General features: G+C 39.6%; 1 protein-coding gene across 6 annotated transcripts in view; it reads left to right on the top strand.

The window, feature by feature from the left end:
• Positions 1-25,549, top strand: part of CDC14A (cell division cycle 14A) — a 207,130-nt gene that overhangs the window by 47,401 nt on the left and 134,180 nt on the right. For all 6 annotated transcript variants that reach the window (XM_047870590.1, XM_047870592.1, XM_047870589.1 and 3 more), the window contains exon 4: positions 247-339. In XM_047870590.1, coding sequence (XP_047726546.1) covers positions 247-339 — 93 coding nt within the window. The remainder of the gene's footprint in view (positions 1-246; positions 340-25,549) is intronic.

Genomic DNA, 25,549 nt, shown 5'->3' with positions numbered 1-25,549 from the left:
TGTCTCCCTTCTTGGAGAGAAGTGTTTGTTATATTGTCAAATCTGCATCATGACTGGGTTGCAAAAAGTCTGAGCCAGTAACCCTCATCCCTCAAATATGCACATGGACAATTACCATAGAAATGAAAGTTGAAAGTTGGTACATTTCACTGATTGTGACACATCTTGGAAGTTGAGATGATGTATACCTTCTGTATATTTTAACACTGTCTCTATGGTTACACTCTTTTTATTCCCTCTTTTTAGTCATACAGTTTATCAAGAAAGAAAATAGTGCACTACACCTGTTTTGATCAACGGAAAAGAGCAAATGCAGCATTTTTAATAGGTGCTTATGCTGTAAGTACTTTTTCATGATTATTTTCTATAATCAGGCCAAGGGAATGCTAACACTGTCACATAAAATCCAGGCCAGTTTTTCAGTGGAATTGGGAGATGGTGAAAATTATTAGCACCCTGGGAATTGATGTGGAATGGAAAGTGTGGACTACTATCCATGGGCTATTTAATTCTCAGATTTTATTTGCTAGTATCTAATGACAGAGTCTCAGAACCACAATGGGGAGCTTGGGTCCCACAGTTGTATGGGTGTTTTTAAAAGAAGAATATCCAGAAAGAATATATCCAGGGAAAAGAATATATAGTGGAAGATTTTTTTTTTTAAATTTTTTTTCAACGTTTATTTATTTTTGGGACAGAGAGAGACAGAGCATGAACGGGGGAGGGGCAGAGAGAGAGGGAGACACAGAATCAGAAACAGGCTCCAGGCTCTGAGCCATCAGCCCAGAGCCTGATGCGGGGCTCAAACTCATGGACCGCGAGATTGTGACCTGGCTGAAGTCGGACGCTTAACCGACTGCGCCACCCAGGCGCCCAATAGTGGAAGATTTTTAAAGACTGTTGAGGTGTTCCTTTTTTGCATAAGAGGAAATCCTAGATTGCATGGGGAAGGATTGTTATTATTATATTATCATTATCCATCTACTAATCTATATACATGTTTGCAGTAGGCAAACCAAATATAGGTCCTGCACATATTACACTTCCCTACTAACTAGACAAGACTTTCCCAGAAACGTTTTGATTGCAAATCTTGTTCTCTGTAAGTACTAAAACGTAAATGTGAGTTCCATGTGAATGTGCTACAGCGTTTTGGTGTGAATATTTCTAGAATTTTCTATATGTACTGGGATTGGGCAAAAACTTGGAAGGCAGAAGCCCACCAAGGCTAAAACTCATTTGTAACCTGTAATAACTTTTTAGGGACAAGTGTGATATCCATGTAGGAATATGCTGGTTTAAAGGCAGGGGAGAGAGGTGTCACTTCCCATCATCCTTGGGGAGGGTCTGTGCTTCTCTGAAGCCTGGAAGCACACTGCTGTGTGACCTTTCCAGGCCCTCCTTCTGAAGATCTTGACAGAAGGAGGCACCAGCTACTATGTATCACACTCTGCCACATTAAACCGAAAGCTCTAGGGGAAAAAGCCCAGACAGATGTGGTATTAGAAAGACTGTCAGCTGTTGCAGGGTATAGGCTGAGAATAGCGGTCGGCTGACAGCCTGAGTGCAGCCTGGGGCCTTGTTTCCAGGGCTGAGATGCCCAGCTCTGGCCAACTTTTCTCCCTGTGGTGTGGCCACCATGAAGCCGTGGGCCATCCCTTGTGGTACTTTTCTTTCTCACTCTGTAGGCAGCAGGGTATAATACAAAGAATCTTGACTAAGAATCAGAAAAACATATTTTCATCCTGAAGTGGCTCTGGGATGACGGGTAAGCCACTTTATCTGTCTTTGCTTTATTTAGTTTCCTTATCTGTAAAATGATAGGGTTGGATATAATGACCTCTAAGTTTCCTTCAAATTCTGAGGATAAAAGACTATTTGTAGCACCAGCCAGGCCATTGCTTTTGTTTTAAAGGCACACATGAAAAGCTGGCTGTTGGCATGAAGGCTTAGTGAAGTGCTGGTAAACTGAATGAAGCAAGCATGCTTATTTTTCACTTTAAATTGATAATTATTACTCATTTGGGACTGATAATTGACAGTGTGTTTAGAATATGGAGAGCCTGTAATAACCTTTGGATTCAAGCCATGTAAACAAGGGTGTCTTTCCTGAGGGTTTTGGTGATGCTGTGTGAGCATGTTCTCCGCTAGCCCTTTGTCATAAAGGATCATCAGGAAGAGGTCACCTACTGCTCTCTCGTTCCTTCTCCTCTTCCCTGCCCTCTCCTCTTCCTCTCTTCTTTCCTTCTTTTTTTTTTTTTTTTAAATTTTTTTTTTAATGTTTATTTATTTTTGAGACAGAGAGAGACAGAGCATGAACGGGGGAGGGTCAGAGAGAGAGGGAGACACAGAATCCGAAGCAGGCTCCAGGCTCTGAGCTGTCAGCACGGAGCCCGACGTGGGGCTCGAACTCACGGACCGTGAGATCATGACCTGAGCCAAAGTCGGACGCTTAACCGACTGAGCCACCCAGGCGCCCCTCTTCTTTCCTTTTTAATGCCCGTCTTTCCTGTTTCTGGTGTCATCTTGAATTTTATCATGGCACCTCTAGAGTTTTGAAAGGAAGTTCAGTCATAATAAATGCACTGAGCTGGGGATAAAATACATCAGATGCAGAAGTTTCCACCACTTTACTGTAACCAAATGAAGGAGAAGCAGTCTCAGCGGGATTGAAGAAGCGCTGAGGGCAGCATGAGCTTGTCTGACACACTAGTTCGAAAAGCGGTGAAAAGTAATTCTTCTTGTACTGTTCGTTTCCTCATTGATTGTCGTTTCCGATTTTGAAAAGGCATTCCCCAGAAAGCTTTTTGACACAACACTTAATTAAAATGAAAACCAAGAATTGTATTCTTTCCTTAAAGAGAATTTTGTGCCTTAGTTCATATTGTGTGTATGCATTTAATTGTTGGCACAAGTCTTATAAGAAGAGAGTCTGTAATGTGCATTATACAAACATCTCAGTGAAGTTACACGTACATTAAATGTTGCTGTTTGGATAAGTCATGGTCTCCTGGGGGAATCTTCCTGTTACTAAAGTCAGATATCCAACTACGTGTTTGTATCTCCATGGTATCTCACATTTATCTTGGCAAAACAGAACTTTTTATTCCTTTTCTCCATGAACCTATTTATTCCCACAGTCATTGCCTTTTTAGTAAGTGGACTGCCATCAGTGACTTGCTGAATCCAAGAATAGTACATTTTCATTCCTCCTGTTTCCTCTTCCCACATTATACTTATCAGTAAGTTTGGTCAACTCTGCCTCTAAAACATATATTGAGTCAGAATACTTCTTTCCATCTCTGTTGTTATCCTGTAGCTCCAGCCACTGTCTCTGTTTACCTGGTTGACCACCAGAGCATCATACATTGTTTCCTTTTTACACCCTGGCCTTTGTTTAACCACAGCTGCCACACAATTGTCAGAGTAATCTTTTAAAAATATAAATTAGATCATTCATGGCTCTGTTTCAAATCTGTCTAATGCTTGCTCACTGTTCTTGGCATTGAATTCAACCTCCTTACCAATGCCATTAAGATCCCCCTTGATCTGGCCGTGTCTACCTCTGTGTTCTCCTGGCTCAGGATGCCCCCGTCACATTGGCCTTCTAACCATGAAAACCTGAAACTTATTCCCACTTGAAGACCTTCATATTTCTGTTCTCCCTGCCTGGAGTGTTTTTATCTAAGACCTTTGCATTCCTAATTCCTTATAATAATCACTTCCTCAGAAAGACTTCCTCTCAAGTTTTACTCTGTTCTCCCCACCTCCAGCCACCCTCTAGTTCCTTGTTGTTTTATTTTCTTTATAGTGCTCTGCTATTTGAAATTATCTGATTCATTTATATATTTACTTGTTTATTATCTCTTTCCTAGACTAGAGGGTAGGGACCTTGTCTGCTCCGTTCATTGCTGTGTCTGGGAGGTGATAAAATACTTAACAAGGGGTTAGGCCCAGGGAGTCAGCAGCTGAATTGGAAGCTGGCCACAATGGAGCCTTCCTGTTATGCTGAGCCATGAGGAAGTCCAGGTGAGGGGGTGTCCCAGGGAAGAGATGAGGTGGCCAGTGCGGAGGGCCATGGCATGCTGTGGGCAGCAGCTGTTTACATACTGGTATGGCACTGTTTCAGTATTTGAACTCTTAGAACTGTGCCTGGCACATAGTAGGTGCTCTGTAAATATCTACTCAATGAATGAATAATGAGATGACAAAATATGAAAGAAGGAAGGAAGGTAACTTCAGAGGGAAACTGAAAATCATCAAATTGGACATAGAGGGTAAAGTGGTATCTTATTATCAGAATGCTGTGGTCTTGACTGAGCCAACTATGGCCTTTAAAGATGCGGATTCAAAGCAGAGATCAGAGCCCAAGGGCAGTTACCACCTGCACAAAAGTCACATCATCACCTTGCCTTTTGTTGTTGCTATTGTTGTTTTAATTTTTTTTAATGTTTATTTGAGAGAGAGAGAGAGACAGAGCGCCAGCGCGGGAAGGACAGAGAGAGAGAGACAGAATCTGAAGCAGGCTCCAGGCTCTGAGCTGTCAGCACAGAGCTGGATGTGGGGCTTGAACCCACAAACTGTGAGATCATGACCTGAGCTGAAATCAGACGCCTGACCGACTGAGCCTCCCAGGCGCCTTTGTTGTTGTTTTTGATAAACTCTTTTTTCCCCAATTTTTAAAATTGTGGTAAAATACATACAATATAAAATTTACTGTTTTAGTCATTTATTTCTTTTTAATTTTTTCATTGAAATATAATTGACATATCATTATATTGTTTTCAGGTGTACAATATAATGATTTGATATTTGTAGATGTTGAAAAATGATCACCATGATAAGTCCAGGTAACATTCATCACCATACATAGTTTGGAAAACATTTATTTCTTGTGATGAGTCTTCATAGTGCAATGGTATTAGGTACATTTGTATTGCTCTGCGTAGATCATGACTTTAAGTATGTCACACAAGCTTTTGTAGTTCTACTTTCTTATCTCTAAGTAGGGGAGAGCCTTTTTACGTTTTATCTCCTAGAACTGTCATGAGCATTAAGAAGGAGATAAAATATGGAACATCATGTTCAGTGGGAAATCGACAAACCCTTCTCTATGAGTGATTCTAAAGCCAGGGTTGCTAGAATGAGGTGGCCCCTGGGGATCACAGTGACACTGAACAGATGGATGACAGGCACCGTTTCAGGGAAGTCCCTACTCAGGAAGTGTCTCTTTATTCCTAAGCTGTGACGTTATACTTGTTGAGATGGAGGGCACAGATTTTACGAAGAGATCAACTTTGTCGGGAAGGTGTTTCCTTTCCAGGACTATACTCAGTGCAGTTTTGGAGTTGGGAATTAGGATGCTTGGATCATAGTGGCATCCACAGCACTTTCATATGAGTTTGAAGAAGATGGCCTTACAAAGTTGTAAGCATACATTAATTAGGTTCTTGCCACGTGCTTACAGACCACATCCTCGCTTGCTACTGTTCTGCTCTCGGTTCACAGAACCATGATAAAGAGGTCAAGGAGAATTTGGATGAAGCACATGATGACTAGGTGATTGGAAAAATTATATGTGTGAGAAGTTAGAATAAATGTGATGGTTTAGCTTAGAAAATGAAATTCAGAGTTAAAAAATTAAGATTTCTTTTTTATTCCCCTAGATATGTGGAGGAGGCTTAAGCAGAGGCAGTAACCACAATGTATTTTCCTTAACCCACGTGTTAAGTCCTCATATTGCCAAATAAGGGGTCTAATTATGGATTAACTGGGACAAGGCTGAGCCAGATGTCATGTCTGAATTAGAGATGACAAGGCTAAGGTTTGTAGACTTTGTAATCATGTCTGTGCCTGCTATTTATAATGTAGACTACACTTAACACCTTAGGAGTTCTATTCTACCTCTAAGTCTACTGCTAATTGCAAAGAAGCTGTCCTCCACCTGGTGTTTTGGTTGAGAACAGTGACCTTAGCAGAGCCACAGGCTTGACCTTGAATGCACTTGTTAGTTTTATGTCTTGAGCAAGTTATTTAACTCTTCTAAATTCCTGTTTTTTTTTTTTTATCTTTAAAATAGAGATAATAACACCCCACCTAACATAGTTGTGGTGAGGAGCGAAGGAGGTCATGCTGATGAAGGTGTCCTGGGGCAGTGCCTGGCATTTGAAGCATTTAGGAATGGCTGGCAGCTCTAGGGAGGAAAGTTGTGCGGCCTTCCAGAAAATTTTCTGAGCTATTGTCTTACCTCCCTTGAAGAGCTGAAACCTATCCTCCTCCCATTTTACATTTACATCCTTTCTTGGCTCAGAAACACTCAGATGGTTGTTAGTCTGTTGGTTGCTTGGGATAAATCACCGGAAGGTGTAGTAGGAGGTGTTTTTTGTTTGTTTGTTTTGTTTTGTTTTGTTTTCTAGGATGTTATTTGCAAGGAAGAAACTGTCTGAACCAAGTAAATTTTTTATTTTTGACATGTGTGTTCAGGCATTCTTTAGTTCAGTAAATATTTATTTGGCTCAGGGGAGCTTTACCCAGCACAATGGTGGGCCCTGGGGAATATAAAAAAAAAAGAAAAATAGAAAAAAGAATGAATACCTGGCTTAAAATGGGGACAGGTGAGAAATAATTGAGAAAAGTGTGCAGTAGGTGCCAGGTTGGATAAATAAAAATCAACAAGTGTTTTTCCCACCCTTAGTATACATGAGGCCTTGTTCTCAGGGTTGAGGATGCTAAGGTATTGAATAACATAGCCTGCCTTCTGGAGGGAGTGTTGAGGGACCAGGGTCAGACCTGAGGAGAGGGAGAGATCAACCCCAGGCTAAGCTGGTGAAGGACTATTGAGGGGTGTGGGGGGTAGCATGTTTTCTTGGGGGGAGGAAGGGTGGGGAAGTGATTAAATATATTTTAAATATCTGGTTTGAAAAGGGGATAATACAATGAATTTAATCGAAAAAAATTTTAACTTAAAGTGGCATAACCACATCATAGAAGAAAATTAGGAAAATTCTTCTGCACTGACATCATTCTAAACATGAATATTCACTTAAGTATAATTGCGATGTAGTTTTGTGAACATTTTTTGCTTGCCCTACATATGTTTTGCCTTATTGCCACTTAAGGTGATCAAATAATATTCCATTTGGAGGGCATAACATTATTTGTTTAACATTTTAGGTTCCCTTCAAATTTTTTATGATGTGACAAACACTTTTGACATTATAAATGTTTCTTTTTGTGGATTTGTGACTTTAGATTGCCAGAAGTGGGATTCATTGATTTTAAAAATGCAAGCAAGTTTTAGGTTCTTGCAGCATATTACCATATTGAAACCAGTCTGCACTAAATTTGGTATTAAGTGAAATGTCCTCTCCAATGTCCTGTACCTTTGCATATTGGGTATAAACATTAAAGATCTAGAAATTTAATTGGTGAAAATGATACCTCATTGTTTTACTAATCTTTTTTTATTATTATTAATGAGACTTATTATTCCTGTAGTTTTATTTGTAGGTTTATTAACTTTTGAATAGCTGGTGTTTTAAAATAGTTGGATGTTTCCTTACTTGGACCATTACAAGTTGAAAAGTATCAGCCTCTTCTTTCCTTGAAGAAAAGAAGTCATTTCCCTGAGTCTAATTTGTATCAATAGATGTAGGTCCCTAGAAATCACACCCATTAGTCCAAATTTCTGTACAAAATTAGGAAGTGCATATACCTTAAATTCTGTTACTTTACAGATGCTATATTAATAAGTACTTCTATTTACCTCAGTACAAAGGAACTGTTGATAATGGATCTATTGATTATCCAATACCTAGTGATCGACTGAATATATAGAAAATTATATTCAGTGTAGTAATACTTAAAAATGGTTTATGTGTATGTGCTTAGCCCATTGAAAAATGGAAACCAGGCCAACTAACTTTGAATTTATAAAAGTTTGGGACAAGCATGTTAAATTTCCTTAATCTCTAACTCACAATTCATCTGTAAATTGCAGTTTCAGACCTACTCTAACTTGTCATCAAAAAGCTATGGTTTAAACAAATGTTATGTGAAAAGATAGGTAAAATCCTCAAAAAAAATGTTTGTTCAAAATAATACAGGCATTTACCTTAAATATTTATTAAAACAGTGATATGTCAGCTACTAGTGTTCTGTAACCTCTGTGGCTTCTCGGTAAATCTAACAGATCGTGTCTTCTCGGTAAATCTAACAGATCGTGTTTGCTTCTGCTTGTGGAAATTGTGGAGAGGAAGGGAGGCGTGGCATGGCTGGGGCAGGGCAATTTCCTGTTTTGCAGTTCCTTCCTTTTATAGCTTGATAGACAAGAATGCTTTTGTGATATTACCTGTAAAAGGGCCAGTCAGGCTTTTATCTTGGTAGGCTTATATTTTTGGTGCTTTCAAAACAGGTGAGGCTCCCTAAGATCACACAGCATTTTCAATTTTAAACTCTGAATTTGGAACTTTTGTTAGTCTTCTACATACAGATAGAGCAATATTATCTTTTATTCAACCCTCCTTGGATGTGACATTTAGCTGTGGGCTGGGAAAATGAGCTGTTTGCTTTTCATCTGTGAAAGGTTTGTTTCTCAAGTTTAACTGAATGATTGTTTTGTATTTTTTTTCTGTTCTCTTTGTGGCATCCTGATAACAAGCTTCCTCTGTGCTGTGAATAAGCTCACAGATTTATATACACATACATATGTACACACATAACACACACATGCACGGTACTTAGTACTATATATTTAAGTACTGACACACTGTATGTTTACCATAGCTTACGAATTTTGGAATCTTAGTAGCCTCGAAAAGACATATACTTTCTCTGTGAAAAAGCTGATGTCCATTTGTTTCATTTATATACTGAATTAATGGGATGCACTTTTTTACTGCTTGGGATTGTGTATTTACTTGTTTATTATCTCTCCCTTCAAGGGAAGGAACTGTTTTGTTCCCTACAGCAACCACTGCATCTGGAACACCGTCAGAAACATCCTAAGTGCTCAGTAAATATTTGTGGTATGAATGACTGAATGTTTAATTGATAGATAAATATTAATTACATTGAGAAAAACACTGATAAGTAAAAGGTAATTTTCTACAATTCTTTTTTTTTTTTTTTTTTTTTTTTCAACATTTATTTATTTTTGGGACAGAGAGAGACAGAGCATGAACGGGGGAGGGGCAGAGAGAGAGGGAGACACAGAATCGGAAACAGGCTCCAGGCTCTGAGCCATCAGCCCAGAACCCGACTCGGGGCTCAAACTCACGGACCGCGAGATCGTGACCTGGCTGAAATCGGACGCTTAACCGACTGCGCCACCCAGGCGCCCCTACAATTCTTGAAAGATTAATATGGAGTAATTTAAAAGCTGTAGTACTTTTAACAGCAAGAATCGTAGTGTTTTGAGGCATTAATTAATTTTTTTTAAAGTTACTGAGTAAAACAAGGTGTTTTATATAACTCTTTACAATTGTAGAACTGAAATAGGCTTTGTTAATATGCACAACCGTTTGAAATCGGTATTATGGGTGGTAGTCTTAATTTTGGCCTCAGCAGTTTTTGTTTTTCTCAATGGGGGAAAATCCTTATTTATACATTAAGTAGTTGCTAACAAATGTCAGTAATTTTTTTTAACAGCTGTCCTTGCAATTTTAGGATAATATTCAGTAAGAAATAACCCAAAAGATTGGAAGAAGAATACTAGAAAAATTTTTAATCAGAGTTGAATCTTTAAAAATTTTAACTGAACGTATTTTTTGATAGAAAAATTTTTTTTTTTTTTTTTTTTTTTTTTAAATTTTTTTTTTTCAATGTTTTTATTTATTTTTGGGACAGAGAGAGACAGAGCATGAATGGGGGAGGGGCAGAGAGAGAGGGAGACACAGAATCGGAAACAGGCTCCAGGCTCTGAGCCATCAGCCCAGAGCCCGACGCGGGGCTCGAACTCACGGACCGCGAGATCGTGACCTGGCTGAAGTCGGACGCTTAACCGACTGCGCCACCCAGGCGCCCCTGATAGAAAAATTTTTTAAAAGAGGTACCCAAAGCTTTGAAGATAATGTCCATTATTAGAGTATGACTTGAAATGTATTTGTAATGCCTGATATGACTGCAGGTGATTGGCCCATCTCAGTTAGTTTGCAATTAACATGTCCTATATATGTTTGCCTGGGCCTCGCTTAGCAATTACGTGAGTCTGAGCCATCTCTGTTCAATTTTATACAAATATCCAGACTGAACAGACTCACATTTAGATGTATCCCCAGTGAAACACTATAGGCTTCCTAATTGGTGAGACATTTACTAGAATATATACGGAGACTGGAGGTAATACTTCCAAGTTTAATGCAAAATGAGGTTATTTGGTTGCTAAACAACTACCATGGTGATTTCCACCATGGTAAAAATCAATATTGAATCCATTTGGTTATGTTTATTGTTTTCTCTTAGATTAAAAATAAACCAATTTTAATTTAGAAACGTAGACTCACTTTTGCAGACTCCTCAAAGTACCTCCCACAAGAAATTCACAAGGAAAAACTCTGCTCCAGCCCTGCTTTCTCATGTTTTAGTTGGAGAATCTGAGCCCAGAGAGATCGAGTACCTTGCCCAAGGAATAAATCCAGTTAGTGAGAGACTAGAACCCAAATCCCCAAGTTCCTAAGTTGGAGCTTTATCCATTCACAACATGTAACTGAGCAGTGCTAGTCTTGGAATAATACTGCATCTAAACCAAAATATTTTGCAGAAAATTCAAAATAGCATGTAGTGTGGAAGGGCAGAGTTTTCCAGTACAAGGCAGTGTTTCACTCAGTCATGCAGTTTCCTTTCCAGGTAGCTTCTGAGCTCTAATTCTGGCTCATGGGGCTAACATCCCAAATACCTTGTGTATCAGCCAGACGCAGCGGCAGCTCTTTGCACATGTGCTTTGGCGATGTCCATGGATGTCTTAGAGTAGGTCTAAGTGTCAGGAGTGAGAACAGGAGAGCCAAGGAATGACATGAAGTAGGTTAGGCTGTATCTTAGGACAGGGTTTTCAAGCTCTTTTCACTATAAACCACAATAAGAACTGTATTTTACATTGTAGTTTAGTATACACACTCTCACACATAGTACACACACTATTCGCATGTACAACTGAAACAATGTTCATGAAACAGTTCTTACCTTACAATAGGCGAGGCATCCTGACATTTTATATTCTGTCCTATTTTATTTAAAAGAATCTTTACCCATTTGATTGATTTTGCTACCTGCAGTTTGCAAATTACCTGCAGCTTGCAAAACAGCCATTAAAGAATCTGCTTCCTATGCTTAGATCTGAAATGTGTTTGCATGTTTTTTTCAGCATCCGTTTGGGCACTGAACCCACAGGTGACTGTTTGGCCCTTCTGGGTTACCCTATGGTTAACCTGAACAGCTTAAGGAAAATGGAAGGTGTTCTCAATTCCTCAAAAGGCTCCCATGCCTAAATATCAAGATGTCCAACTGGCTTCCACATAATATTGATTCAGTTGATACTTGATTGTTAGGAAAAGCTGTTTGTTTCAAGACCTCAAATAATACAATCTATCTTTCCTTATATCACTGTGATTTGAATCACTAGTGTTTCTCTTAAACTCCTGCTTATCCCCTTCTTCCTGGTCGCCAAAATGTGCCTTTATTCACTTGTAACAACCTTGAATGAGAAAAGCCTGTGCTCAGGTCAGCCCTGGGGGTGCTAAGGAGCCAGTGCCCAGCCTGTCTCTTTGGGTCTGTTATGTGAGTGCCTTATCCATGTAGTTTGTTTGTTTCTCTTTTTAATGTTTATTTATTTATTTTGAGAGAGAGAGAGAGAGAGAGAGAGAGAGAGAGAGAGAGAGAGAGAAAGAGAATCCCAAGAAGAATCCACTCTGTCAGTGCAGGGCCCCATGTGGGGCTTGATCTCACAAACCATGAGATCATGACCTGAGCTGAAATCAAGAGTCAGATACTTAACCAGCTGAGCCACCCAGGTGCTCCCATCCAGTGTAGTTTCTATATTCATGCTGATGGTATAGGATGTCCTATGCACTTCATGACACCTAATCTTAAACCTCAGGTTTATAAGACGTTTTGAATACATAACTTTAATCTTTGTAAGTTTCATTTCATGAAATCTTTTCTGTTTGATATAGTGAGCCAAACAGTAGTCTTTTCCCCATTATGGACAAAGCCCTCTCTGTAGGTATTTTCTGAAATTTTAAATAAAGGAGGAGCTAACTGGAGCTTCCATTGAGGTTGCTGTGTGTTGAGTTATTCCAAAGACTTTTCATGCCCAAAATGTGGTGACTATGCCTGTAAGTTAACCATGCCCTTGTCAGCTCCTAGGTTTCCGTGTTAGTGCCACCGTGCTCCTGTGTCTGTCTTAGTTCTCTTCTTCATTGCTCCTCTGCTTCACTCTTGCATCCCCTGTGCCCACTCCCTCCCACCTCCCGAGACAAATACTTTTAGGGCCCTTGAGTTTTCATTATGCAGAAAGTCAGGGATATGGTTAGCAAATTCATGGTTAATCAGAGGGAATAGTGGGACTAGGAAAGTGTAATCTCAGCCTGAAAGAACTATTTGGAGTTGCTGCAGGACCTCAGAGAATTATTTGATAGGGGAGTAACATTCATGGTTTGTCATTTCATGTTAATGAGTAGACAGACCAGCCTTTCCACGTGAAGATATGTACTGTAGGATGAACCAGACTTTTCACTTCTTTCATGAGGGTGTATGTGAGTCATTTAGTGGGGCTTGCTTTGGGAAATTTCTAAGTAATAAAAGAAAACCAGAATTCCCTTCTCAAAGGAATCTCTCCTGATATTTTCTCCATAATTTGTTTGCCCACTCCTTCCCTACCCCTCAATTGTTTATTTTGTTGTTTCTTATTACCTGACCCAGACCATGGCTTAGTTATTGCTTTTTTTTTTAACCTTGTCTTACAATTTATTATGTACAATGTAAGCTACTAGAGGAGGCTTTTTGCAATCACTTGCTTCACCATTTCTCTCCTACCAGAGTAAACTCTTTGAGTGAAGGGATGACTCTTCCACGTGTTTGTATCCCCAGTGCCTAGCATAGGGCCTATGTGTTGTTTTAAGGAATAAAGGAACAAAGGATGTATGAGACAGTCCTGGAGGGAATTTGCATTTCCGTGGTGACTGATCTTGTGTTACTAGTGAGAAAGGATGTGGATGGACTCCACACCTGGGGTCTGTATCATACTGCTCCAACCCCCAGGTCCTGGCTTGACTTCTTCACCAGGGTCTTGGCTGCAGTGCTTTCAGTTTGAAATCAACTGCTTGTGGAAATCAGTGGGAATGGATCCACCCTGTACAAAGAATTGAGGAATATGCTGTAATTCTTCTAATAGCACTGCAGGGTATTGTCTGTCTTAGAACTGGGGACACTTTAAATCCCACTAGTTGAGGGACACCTGGGGGGCTCAGTCGGTTGAGCGTCTGACTCTTGATTTTGTGTCAGGTCATGATCCCAGGGTTGTGGGATCTTCCCCACGTCTGGCCCTGTGCTGAGCGTGGAGCCTGCTTGAGATTCTCTGTCTCTCTCCCTCTGCCCCTCACAGACCCTGCTCATGTGAGTGCTCTCTCTTTCTAAAATAAAAAATTAAAAAGAAAAGTTAATAAAAATAAATCCTGGTAGTTGAATGTGATAAGTTATTTATGTTCTCTTCAAAATGTCTGAAATTTTGAGAAAATTCCTAAGGTCTGTAAGTGCGTACTAGTTTTAGCAGCAAGCTACATCTTTTACCTGGAGCCATATTTTAAGTTTTAATCTTTTTTTGGAAACACATCTGTGAAATAATGGCAAAAGCGACAAAATGTGGTTAACGTTAAAATTTTTTTCAATGTTTTATTTATTTTGAGAGAGAGAGAGAGAGAGAGAGTATGAGTGAGGGAAGGGCAGAGAGAGAGAGAGAGAGAGTATGAGTGAGGGAAGGGCAGAGAGAGAGAGAGAGAGAGAAAGAGAGAGAGAGAGAATCTGAGGCAGGCTCCAGGCTCTGAGCTGTCAGCACAGAGCCTGATGCGGAGCTCAAACTCACAAACAGGGAGATCATGACCTGAGCTGAAGTTGGAGGCTTAACTGACTGAGCCACCCAAGTGCCCCAACATTTTAAAACAGTTTCTAAAGTCAGGTGCCTGGTGGCTCAGTTGGTTGAGCATCCAACTCTAGATTTTGGCTCAGGTCATGATCTTGGGGTTTGTGAATTCAAGCCCTGCAATGGGCTCTGTGCTGACAGTGTGGAGCCGGCTTAGGATTCATTCTCTTTCTCTCCCTCTCTCCCTCTCTCTGTGTCTCTGTGCCCCTCCCCTGGTCATGTTCTTTCTTTCTTAAAATAAATAAATAAAAACTTAATTAAAAAATAAACCTAAACATTTGGGGTGCCTGGATGGCTCAGTTGGTTGAGCATACAACTTTTGATTTCAGCTCAAGTCATGATCTCAAAGTTCATGAATTCGAACCCCACATGAGGCTCTGCGCTGATAGCATGGAGCCTGCTTGAGATTCTGTCTCCTTTTCTTTCTGCCCCTCCCCCATGTACTCTCTGTATCTTTCTCAAAATAAATAAAATAAAAATAAACTTAAAAAAAAAAACTGTTTCTAAAATCATTTGTTTTTTTTGTTTACAAATCAGATGTATGAATTAAAACACAACCACAGCATGTTTTAGGATATCCTGGCATTGGGCTATGCCATTATTAGCACAGGGTTAAAAATAAAATTATATATTAAACTTTATGCATGCATATTCACTGATGACAGTATTTTACTTCTGAATTCATGGAAGAGGAAGTCAGATTTAAATTGTTGATTAAGATCCTTCTATTACAAGAAAAAAATTTGGGATTTACCCTGAATGTGGGCCACTGGACTTTTTCTGTAAGCTCTATTTTACTTTTTTTTCTTAAGGACCTAGATCTCAAGTTAAATACAAAGACTGTAGGGACACCTGGGTGGCTCAGTTGGTTAAACACCCGACTTCTGCTCAGGTCATGATCTTGTGGTTCATGGGTTCAGGCCCCACATTGGGCTCTGTGCTGACAGCTCAGAGCCTGGAGCCTGCTTTGGATTCTGTGTCTCCCTCTCTGCCTCTGCCCCTCCCCTGCTTGCGCTCTCTCTCAAAAATAAATAAACATTAAAAAAATGAATAAATGCAAAGACTGTAGGATGAGATTCTGGCTTTTACCATATCTACTGTAGCAATTGAGAGAGAATTTCTCCTCTGAAGAATTGCTCCATTGGAGCTGTATGTAGTACAGTGATTCTTCTGTAAGTTACAGAAACAGACGGATCTTAGAGAGAGGTCTTCTCTTTGCCCTGCCGGCCCACCCCTACCCTTGGCCGCTTCTCCTCCTTATTGTGCTAGGAAGCCCAGAGAAATTAAAGAACTTGGCCTGAGCGTTAGAATAGGGGAGGACAAGAACCCCTCTAGTGCTGGCATTCCGGTCATTCTTCCCCTCTCCCTTAGCAGCCCCTGTAGTCCCAGGTAGCACCACTGTGTGAAATAACCAGTTACCTATTTTCTCACACTTTGCTCTCAGCTTTCATTTATGCCTGTCACCCATCCACCCCTCCTAGTTATCTTTGTGTGGCTCTCCTTCCTCAACTTTGTTTCTTCCCTGCTGCTTCCACCTCTGTCTTCTTCCTCTGTTACGGTCACTTCTCTCCTTCTGCTTGGTTTCCTTCCTTTGCTCCTCCTTCTTTCTTAATTGGCTTCTATGGAGAGTAGCAGTAATGTAATAATTTGAGTTTTTTGGTTACCTGTCACTGGAACTGGCTCTGACATGCTCAAGCTCAAAACTTGGTAATGAATTTCCTGGTAGCTTAGTCGAAAGGAGGAAGAGATGGTTCCTGGAGCCTTCATTGTTTAATAAAAACTCTTCATTCATTTTTTAATATAGTCTTTAAAGTTTATTTATTTATTTTGAAAGAGAGAAAGAGAGCATATGCGCATAGGGGAGGGACACAGAGAGAGTGTGGGAGAGAAAATCCCAAGTGGGCTCGGTGCTGTCAGTGTGGAGCTTGACTTGGGCCTTGATCTCACAAACTGTGAGATCATGACCTGAGCCGCAATCAAGAGTTGGAGGCTTAACCAACTGAGCCACCCAGGTGCCCCAGACAATTTATTCATTTAAAAAATCTGTTTTTAAAAATTTTTATATATTTTTGAGAGAGAGAGTGCGAGCAGGGGAGGGGCAGAGATGGGGGAGACAGAGGATCCAAAGTGGGCTCAGTGCTGACAGCAGCTAGCTGGATGCAGGGCTCGAACTCACAAACTGTGAGATCATGACCTGAGCCAAAGTTGGATACTTAAACAACTGAGCCACCCAGGCACCCTTGTTTTAAAAGATGTTTAAAAAATTTTTTTTTAATGTTTATTTATTTTTGAGAGAGAGAGGTAGAGCATAAGCAGGGGATGGGCAGAGAGAGAGGGAGACACAATCCAAAGCAGGCTCCAGGCTCTGAGCTGTCAGCACAGACCCTGACACGAGACTCGAACCCACGAACTGTGAGACCATGGCCTGAGCTGAAATCAGATGCTTAACCGACTGAGCCACCCAGGCATCCCTAAAAGACTCATCTTTTAGAACTCTACTTAAAGCTCTCCATGGTACTGTTATCTCTGTGTTTCAGATTTCTCTTTTGCTACTAAGCCATAGTGGTCTGATTATTAACATATGTGCCTTCCCTATTGTCTTCATTTTTATATCCCTAAAATGTAACTCTGTCCCTACTAGTAGACACATCAATGAAGAGGTAGATTTGACACATGGGTTGTCAAGGACATCGGCAAACCTTTTGTTATGCCCTTGGAATTTCACTGAGAGTGTAAGCTTCCTTATCAACTATCACTTAAAGCTAATGAAATAATATGTATTTGTAGTTCTGTGATATAATTCAGGTTTTTAGCCTTCTGACTTCTGTAGCGTTTATTACAACAGTGGTTCTCAACCATAATTTTGTTACAAAAATACCCATGGGCCAGACCTCTCATATCTGGTGAATCAGAATCTCAGGGGTGCAGAAATCAGGATGTCTATATCTTAAAACAGCTTAAAAGGCTTTTCTGAGACATATTCAAAGTGGGGGATCCCCTGGCTTAGAAGATAAGAAGTAACATGAAGGGGGGGCTGCTCCTTGATGGCTCAGTTGGCTGAACGTCTGACTCTTGATTTTGGCTCAGGTCATGATCTCACGGTTCGTGAGTTTGAGCCCTACATTGGGCTCTGTGCTGACAGTGCAAAGCCTGCTTGGGATTCTCTCTCTCTCTCCCTCTCTCTCTGCCCCGCTCCCCCTTTCTCTCTCAAAATAAATAAATAAATAAATAAATAAATAAATAAACAAACAAACAAACTTAAAAAAAAAAAGTAACATACAAGAGATACTCTGAGGTTAGGAACATATTTGCCTTGTTCTTAGTGTTATACATGGTGCCTGCTACCAGTAGTTCTTTACTGGAGAAATGAATCACCTGTGTGTATAACACACTGCTCATCTCCTTTTCCTTTTTTCTCCTTCCTTCTTTTTCTTACTATAAGTAAATCTGTACTGCAAGTCTTGCTGCTGATCAAAAGACAGGGTGAGAAATCACTGACCAGGGTGAAGGGGGTGTTGCTTTCTGGAAGTAGTGAGGTTTACCTACAGTAGTGAGCTGGAAAGGGAGGGTAATTTCCAGTAGCTGCAGGGAAGGCATATATACTTCCTGTATGTTATATATATTGTGTATATATACAATAGATCTGTTGGTTGGATTTAAGTTACTTTTATTTAAGTTGGAATTGCCTTCACTTGTTTTAGTTGTACTATTTGTGACATTAATAAACCTTCAGGGAACATGGTTACTTCTTTAAAAAATCTATACACATTCAAGAATGATTAATTCTATTATACTCTTGAAGGACAGTTCTGTCATGTGGCATATATTTGAATAGTTGGGGCTGTGTACAGTAAAATAACCCCGGAATCCTTTCTGCAAACACCTGACTGACTGATGGGCAAAGCTCTTGTTTTTCCTGCTTTCTCTAAGCAACAAATCTTTGTACATACTGGAAGAGAACAACCAGCCCCTTGTTTGTGTTCATTGTTGGTTTTCTATTCTTGAGTCAATGCAAAGAACAGTAGCTTACAAGTTACTATGAGATTCTAGATCTGAGATTTAGTTCACATGCACATCCACATGTGTGGATTCTGTCTTAGAAGATTGGATAACATCTCACCTACAAACTTCTTCTATTTGGAAAAGGATAAGATGACTATATTTGAAAAGGCTTGTGTGTGTGTATGTGTGTGTGTGTGTATCCATGTCCCTCAGGTGCTTGTTCTGATTACTAACATGAATACATCTGATTGTCTGGTTTACCTCCTTCCTTCTGCCTAAGCTCTGTAAATTGAAAGTTCAGAGGAAACAAGCCATACTTTGGTCATACTTCTTTCCCACCCTGTTTGCGTTCCATTCCTGGCGAGTTCCCCCCTGTGTTTGTCCAGAAAGTTTTTGATCTCTCTTGCTTACCTTTCTTCCCAATTTTTTCCCTCTGGTTACATCAAGAAAATCTCAGGTTTGCCATACCTCCCATTGCTTCAAGTTGGAATCAGTCCTAATCATAATGCCAAATATTGAGGAAAGCTATGCATTTTGAAGTGAACTTCAATATATTAAGGTACCCATCCAAACATTTGAAATAATTCAAGGTTCATTTTAAAGTCATTTTATACATGTTGATTGGTTTTTTCATGTTTTATTCACCTAGACTTTCCTCAAGTATTAGCACTGAAGGTAGATAATTTAGAAAGCAAACATGCCTCTTTAATTATTTTTAGTTTTTAGTTTTTCAAATAATGTTTTCCACCACATTTTATTTTGGCTATATGATTTTAATGATAATGTGGAATATATAATCATTTTTGGACTAGCCAAAGAGACTGACAACCAGAAGGTTTTATCTTGGGAAACTATTTCCAAAGATCTAAATATTAGCCTTTACAAATAAACGTTTAGGATATACAGTAAAACCTTGGATTGCAAGTAGCTTATTCTGTGAGTGTTCCACAAGATGAGCAAACATTTCTAATAAATTTTAACTTGATAAATGAGCAATGTCTTGCAATTCATGTAGTACATGATGCCAAATGTTACATGATCACCACTGAGCCAATGGTTCTTGAAATTCACTTTGATATACAAGTGCTTTGGATTACAAGCCTGTTTCTGGAATGAATTATGCTCGCAAACCAAGGTTTTACTATATAATTCATTTGCAAGTTAAAGACTTTTTATTATTGGTTATAGGTGTTAGGCGAATTCAGTACTGATGCTTGGTCTATTGTGGACCTATCATCTGTATCTTCACCATAAATGAAGTTATGGTTCTTTGCCTTCTAAACTTGATCAGATTCAGTTCTTGGTTTAAAGAATACAGTCCTTGCACACTCCACTTTTTTTTTTTCTTTCTTAATTTGAGAGGTTTTATGAAATAAAATTCATACTATATCCAGAGGTAAGCAGTGAAACTCAGCAAGAGGAATTTTTAACCTGCAACCATTCCATTTAAGAGTATGTATTATTCAAGTAATGTTCTGGAGTGAGTCTGTTTTTATATTTCATACAGAGACTGCCTTCTAATGATGAATGATATACAGGGTTATGTTTGCTGTGTGTTGTAACATAACAGCCTTGTACTCAGCTTGTATGAGACTGGGGAGTCAGGTTTTCTTACAACCAAATATTTTTTCCTTCTCCCCCTTAAAAGGGCCCCTTTAGGCTTCTGTGTACTGAGAACATTAGCTTAGTGTTTCCTTGGTTTGCTTTAATAAGAGGCTGGGCTAGTTTAATGAGATACAACCAGCTCAGCAATGTCTGTGTTGGAACACGAGCTCTCTTCAGGCAGGAAAAGTCTGCAGTGTTACTGAGACACAGTTAGCGAGAGATGTGTATTTGTCCTGGCTGTAGCTGTCAGTTCTGGAAGAACGTCTTTTCAGGCTGCTGAAATTCTGGTTCCCATCAAATTAGATGGGAAGACACACATGGAGGGGGGTGCTTCGCTGGCTCATTTGGTAGAACATGTGACTCTTGGTCTCAGAGTTATGAGTTCAAGCCCCACGTTGGGTTTAGAGATTACTTCAAAATCAAATCTTAAGAAAAAAAAACCATGGCTTTAAGAAAAAAAGACACATGGCTAATGTCTACAGTTTTCCTAAATTGCCCATCAAAGAGCCACTGGTTTCACTCTCATCATGCCCATGAGAGGCCGTGTTTGTGTTCTAAATGAATTCTCAAAAAATGAAGTCCACCATATATCAAATCTCAAATTCAAATTAAAATATAGAGAGATGTCACTTGAGAGTATTTCAGAGCAAACATCACCCCAGCCCAAAAGCACAGTCATTCCTATACCTTTGTTCTCGTAAGGATGCCAGATGAGTGTTAAGTAATTTAGGGCAAAAATAGGTGATGGAGATGGAGGCCTGGCATCAGGTTTTGCCTTACTTCTGTACTTAATGTTGCCGCCATATTTGTTAGGCAGATGCATTGTCTTACATTTTGCAGGCCTCATAGTCTGTGATTTATATTAGTCTCAAAACTGGAAGAACAGGAAAAACAACTTACCTTCTTTTATAATGTGTTCAAGAGAAGGTACGTTCATTCTTGTTTTAATTAGACTATTCAGTAGGATAGATTTAAAATAGACTGAATGAAATACTGTTTTAAATATTCAGTTGGATTTCTGGTTTGTAATCAGACTTATGTATCTAATTTGTAAGTGATTGTTTAACACTGAACATTTTTATTTCCATAAACAATTAGAACAAAAGTAGGATCGGTGTACATTTGAGAAATGTTTGGCTTTTTTTCTATTTATTTATTTATTTTTAAGTTTTAGAGCTGAATGTAGGTATTGTTTTCTCAGTCACTGGTTATAATGAGAGGAAATGATTAAGAAGAGAAATGTTGCTGAAAATAGTAAAATTAAACATTTTGTTTGTGCTTGGCTATGACAATTAAGACTTAATGCTGTCTTCAGGAAAAAGCAGTTTATAAATTAAGTGCCCTGACATTTAAGAAGTCTGAGAACTGAAGGTTTGGGAGCCAAGGAGGAGACTTTAAAAGTTTTATGTTTCAACTCTTTGCAGAGTTTCTCACCTCGTTGTGTGTTTTCGTAGATGTTCATTCCATGGACTTCTGTGGCTCATTCTTTGCCGGTAACTAGTAATTGCTTTCCTCTCCTAAAAAACAAACCTAGCCTGGTATTGTTATTCTTTTGTTCATGAGAAGTTCACATAAGGAAAAATGGGTATGGCATCAGCTCTCTTCTGGTTACATGTACTTTGTTGGGGAAATACGTGGGCCACCCCAAGGATCTTCTGATATTTTGACAATGGATTTGATAAAACGGGCCACAGCATTTATTTTATGGTTGTTGATACTAAGGCACCGGGAGACTCAGGAGGCCATTTGAAGAGGCAGGCAACATCTGTACTTTCAAATGAGAGAGTTGAATTAAAGGATGGTCTGTTATGGTTTTGGTATATAACAGTCATGGAGGACATTTACAACCTCATGTTCTGATGTTTATACATGTAGACAGGCTTTAGGGTTCAGGTGTCAGAGATGACAGCTGTGGCTCGGGATTCACGTGGATACAGGTGGTAAAAATGAGAAAAGAAATATTTGGGGACCAAAGTTTATCTCCTTTCTGTGGTCCCTTGTTATAGAAGAGCTGTGCCCTAGATATGAATCTGAGCACTTTACGTATATTATTAATTCATTTAATCTTCCTGGCAGTCTAATGAGGGTGCCAGGCAGTTACAGTTCTTATCTCGACTCCATAAGGAAATGGAAGCACAGAGAGTTATACAATATGGCTCATAAATGAAAGAGCCTGGATTTGAGTCCAGGCAGCTTGGCTGCGGACTTGGGGTGTTTAAGCACTACTTAAGCATTTAAGCAGACTTGGGGTGTTTAAGCACAATGCACTGTCACCTGCTCTCTAGGTAGATGATCTGTGTTCTGTGACCATGTCACACTTGTTCTCACATAAAACGCCCTCTTTCTCTCCACTATTTGTTCATGCATCCATCAAACATTTTTTGAGTATGTGCTATATGCCAGGCGGTGTTGAGTCCCGCAGATAGAGAGGAGGCAAGAATCCTGCTCTCAGACTTATAACCTAGCCAGGGAGACAGACTAAAATCACCCCAGAAACATGTGAAGACCAACTTGGGTAAGAATTTGAAGGAGGAAGGAAGGAAGCTTTGAGAACATAAGGATGGGATCTGAACTCATCGGGTCACCGAAGGAGGCTGCCACACCAGAGTGACTTAGAGCTGTGGTCCCAAGGAAGGGGAAGAGGTGGCCATCTAAATGCTAGTGTGGTGCAAGAAAGACTTGAGTCCAGTTTGGTCCCTTCATGGACTGTTCCCCAGCTCTCTTTAGAGCCCTTGTCAAGGGCCTTATTTAAGCCCTTCCTTAACGAGGTTGCAGCCTTTCCTTGTGTCCTGGTGTGTATGTAGGTTCCTATACAAAATCTGTAAACATTAAGTACACACACCTGGATCTTTGGTGACTACTTGTTCTGTTCCACCTCCTGCTTCCTGCCTTGTATGAGGTGTTGAGAGTGGCAGAGTGTAGACTCCGAACAGACAGGGACTGTGAATGTCTGGGTCAGGAAGTATGCCTGGACCCTCCAAATGCTTTATATAAGCTAACAGAAGTCATCTGAGCTAGAGCTCTTATTTTTAAATCCATCTCTATCTTACTTTTTCCTTTAGCACATCCTTGAAGAATTGACTACACCTAGTTTTATGTTCTTATATAACTGGGCTCAGAAGGTTAATTTCACTAGCTCCCCTGGGCATTATCACTAAGGTTGTAGTGACACATTTAGAAAGTCTTATTCACTTAATTATTATTTAAGTTAAATTAACTCACTAGGGTGGATGCACTTGTAGTACCTTACAAATTTAAAGCAGTTATCCACTAAGCATATATTTACTAGGCATCTATCTGATAGGAGGCACTGTAAGGCTTATAAAGGTATAAAAACATGTTTACTGCACTTAAGGTGCTTTATACTTCAGTATAAAGGAGAATAATTACAACAGAGCTGTCAGGAGCCCATCAGGAAGTGGTTAGGAGTGCTGTGGGGAGCCAGACTGCCTGACTCCACCACACCCTAGCTCTGTGACCTTGAGCAACTGATTCTCAGCATTTCTTGTATAAATGGAAATGGGTTAATAATGGAACCTATTTCAGGGTGGCTGTGAGGACTATTGAGCCAAATTATGTAAAGTGCACGGAATAGCGCCTGGCACATAGAAGTCACCTCGTAACTTTTTGTTATTATTATCATCATTATCATGGTCATTTTCATTCTTATAGTTGAGTCTAAGGAGTCGGGGAAGGTGGTGGAGGTGGTATTTGAGGTAAGTCTAATGAAATAGAAGAATTTTCATAGCCTGAGATGGTGTGGAGAGTATTCCAGAAGAAACCTCAGATGAAGGTGTCAAGTATGCTTAGGGAATGGTGAGGAGTCCAGACTAGCAGATGTGGTTCATTTAAGTAACAATGAGAAATTCACCCGGGGACCTGGGTGGCTTAGTCGCTGAAGGGTCCGACTTTGGCTCAAGTCATGATCTCACGGTTTGTGGGTTTGACCCCGCATTGGGTCTGTGCTGACAGCTCAGAGCCTGCTTCAGATTTTGTGTCTCCCTTTCTCTGCCCCTCCCCTGCTCATGCTCTATCTCTCTCTGTCTCAAAAATAAATAAAACATTAAAAAAAAAAAAAAAAGAAATTCACCTAGAGAGATCAGTTGGCACTTTATCTTGGTGAATGATGGGCAGTCTGGCTGGGGTTTTTGAGCATGATTGAGACTCTTAAAATCCTGTTCCAAAATTGCTGGAGTAGGCAGGAGTGCAGGCAGAGAGAAATCACGTTAGTCTTAGCGTGTGATGATAAGGGTTTGAAATAAGGTGATGGCAATAGTCATGAAAGAAAGATCAAATGCAGATTCGCCAACAAAGGAATGAAGTTTAAGATTCAGGGCCTTTCACATGCTTGGGCCTCTCTCTCAAGGTCATTGAACGGACCCTACTGGTGGTTTTATAAAATTTGAAAAGATATTTGTATCTTTTTTTTTCTCTCCCCAAATGTTATGTTTCAGACCCCCAGGCTGCAGAGACTCTAGAGAAAGAATCAGTCAGGGTATTGATTGGATGAGGGTGGACACATTGAAGGAGAGGCCAGAGTCAAAGGTGACTTTGGAGATTGAGTTTGGCTGATCAGGAAGAACTCTGGATGACAGACACAGGGGGATGATGGGAGAAGCCAGTTAAGGAGCAGTGCTTTCAAACCAAGGAGGTGCTCTACACTGATTAGCTTTACCAGGGAAAGAATTTTTTTTTTTTTTTTTTTTTTTTGCCTCTGCCCGTCCCATCCTCAATTGCTGTCTTGCAAGTGTGATGATTTTAAGTTATATGGGGCTTGGGAAAGGGGTGTGACTGTTAAGGGATTAGAACCCAAAGCACATATCATACATAGGGGACATCGTTGTAAAGCCCCCATTTAACACTCTGTATATGCTGAACCTAGTTGTCTGAAACTTTTAAAGAGAATTTCTCTTTTGGTTTAAATCTCCCATATTTGGTAAATTTTAGGGCTTCTAGACTATTTTCAAGTTGTAACATCTGTTTTCTGGAAACTTCTATTTTGAAGAAATTTAATGGACTCAGAAATTGTTGGAATGCTGATTTCACAGCTATTATGTCAATGTTCTAGTGATAGTACCTGACTGGGAAAGATTGTTCTCAGCATTTATTTCCTCTTTTACAAACAAGTAAAATAATAAACAACAGGAAATCAAATGCCAAAACTAAAGAATACGCTCTCAGATGGCCAAATCAAATCCTCACGAGTATTTCCACTTTACAGACCACAAAATATAAGTGTAATTAAAAGAGGGCACAGGTTTCGTCTTTATATTAGGGTTGTGTACATGTATACATGTTATATTTTATAGTAAGTCTTTTTGGGGGAAATAATAGCACCTCAAAAGAAAGCTAGAAACATAGTAAGAACTGAAGCAAATGTGCCCAGAGAAAGACCATCAGGCAATTTGTGACTCAGGGTCTGGTTCTGCCCTTCTATAGTAAGCCATTTGTTTGAAGAATCACCTTTTAGGTATCAGAAAGATTAAATTATATGAGTAAGGAAATATCATTGTAAATTCCAAAATGCTTCTGAAATTCACATATATTATTTTTTGACAGGCTTTAAAGATTTAATGACCATAGGATTTAGTGGAAAGAAATGATTTAGGAGTATTTGCGGATTAATTCTAAGAGGATTTTATTAACTTCCCAGGTTGGTTTGCTATTCTTCTATAAGATTAGTCCAAACTTGATATTTTTCAGCATTGCTTCTCAATGTGTGGTATGCACACGATTTAAAAATGTTAAATTATGTATTTTAATATTCATTTATGTCTAGACTCTATATGGCAAATGATATTGGTTTTCAAT

This window comes from Prionailurus viverrinus, chromosome C1 (genome assembly GCF_022837055.1).
Source record: "Prionailurus viverrinus isolate Anna chromosome C1, UM_Priviv_1.0, whole genome shotgun sequence".
NCBI classification, from domain to species: Eukaryota; Metazoa; Chordata; class Mammalia; order Carnivora; family Felidae; genus Prionailurus; species Prionailurus viverrinus.
This window is presented reverse-complemented; position numbering and strand designations above follow the sequence as displayed.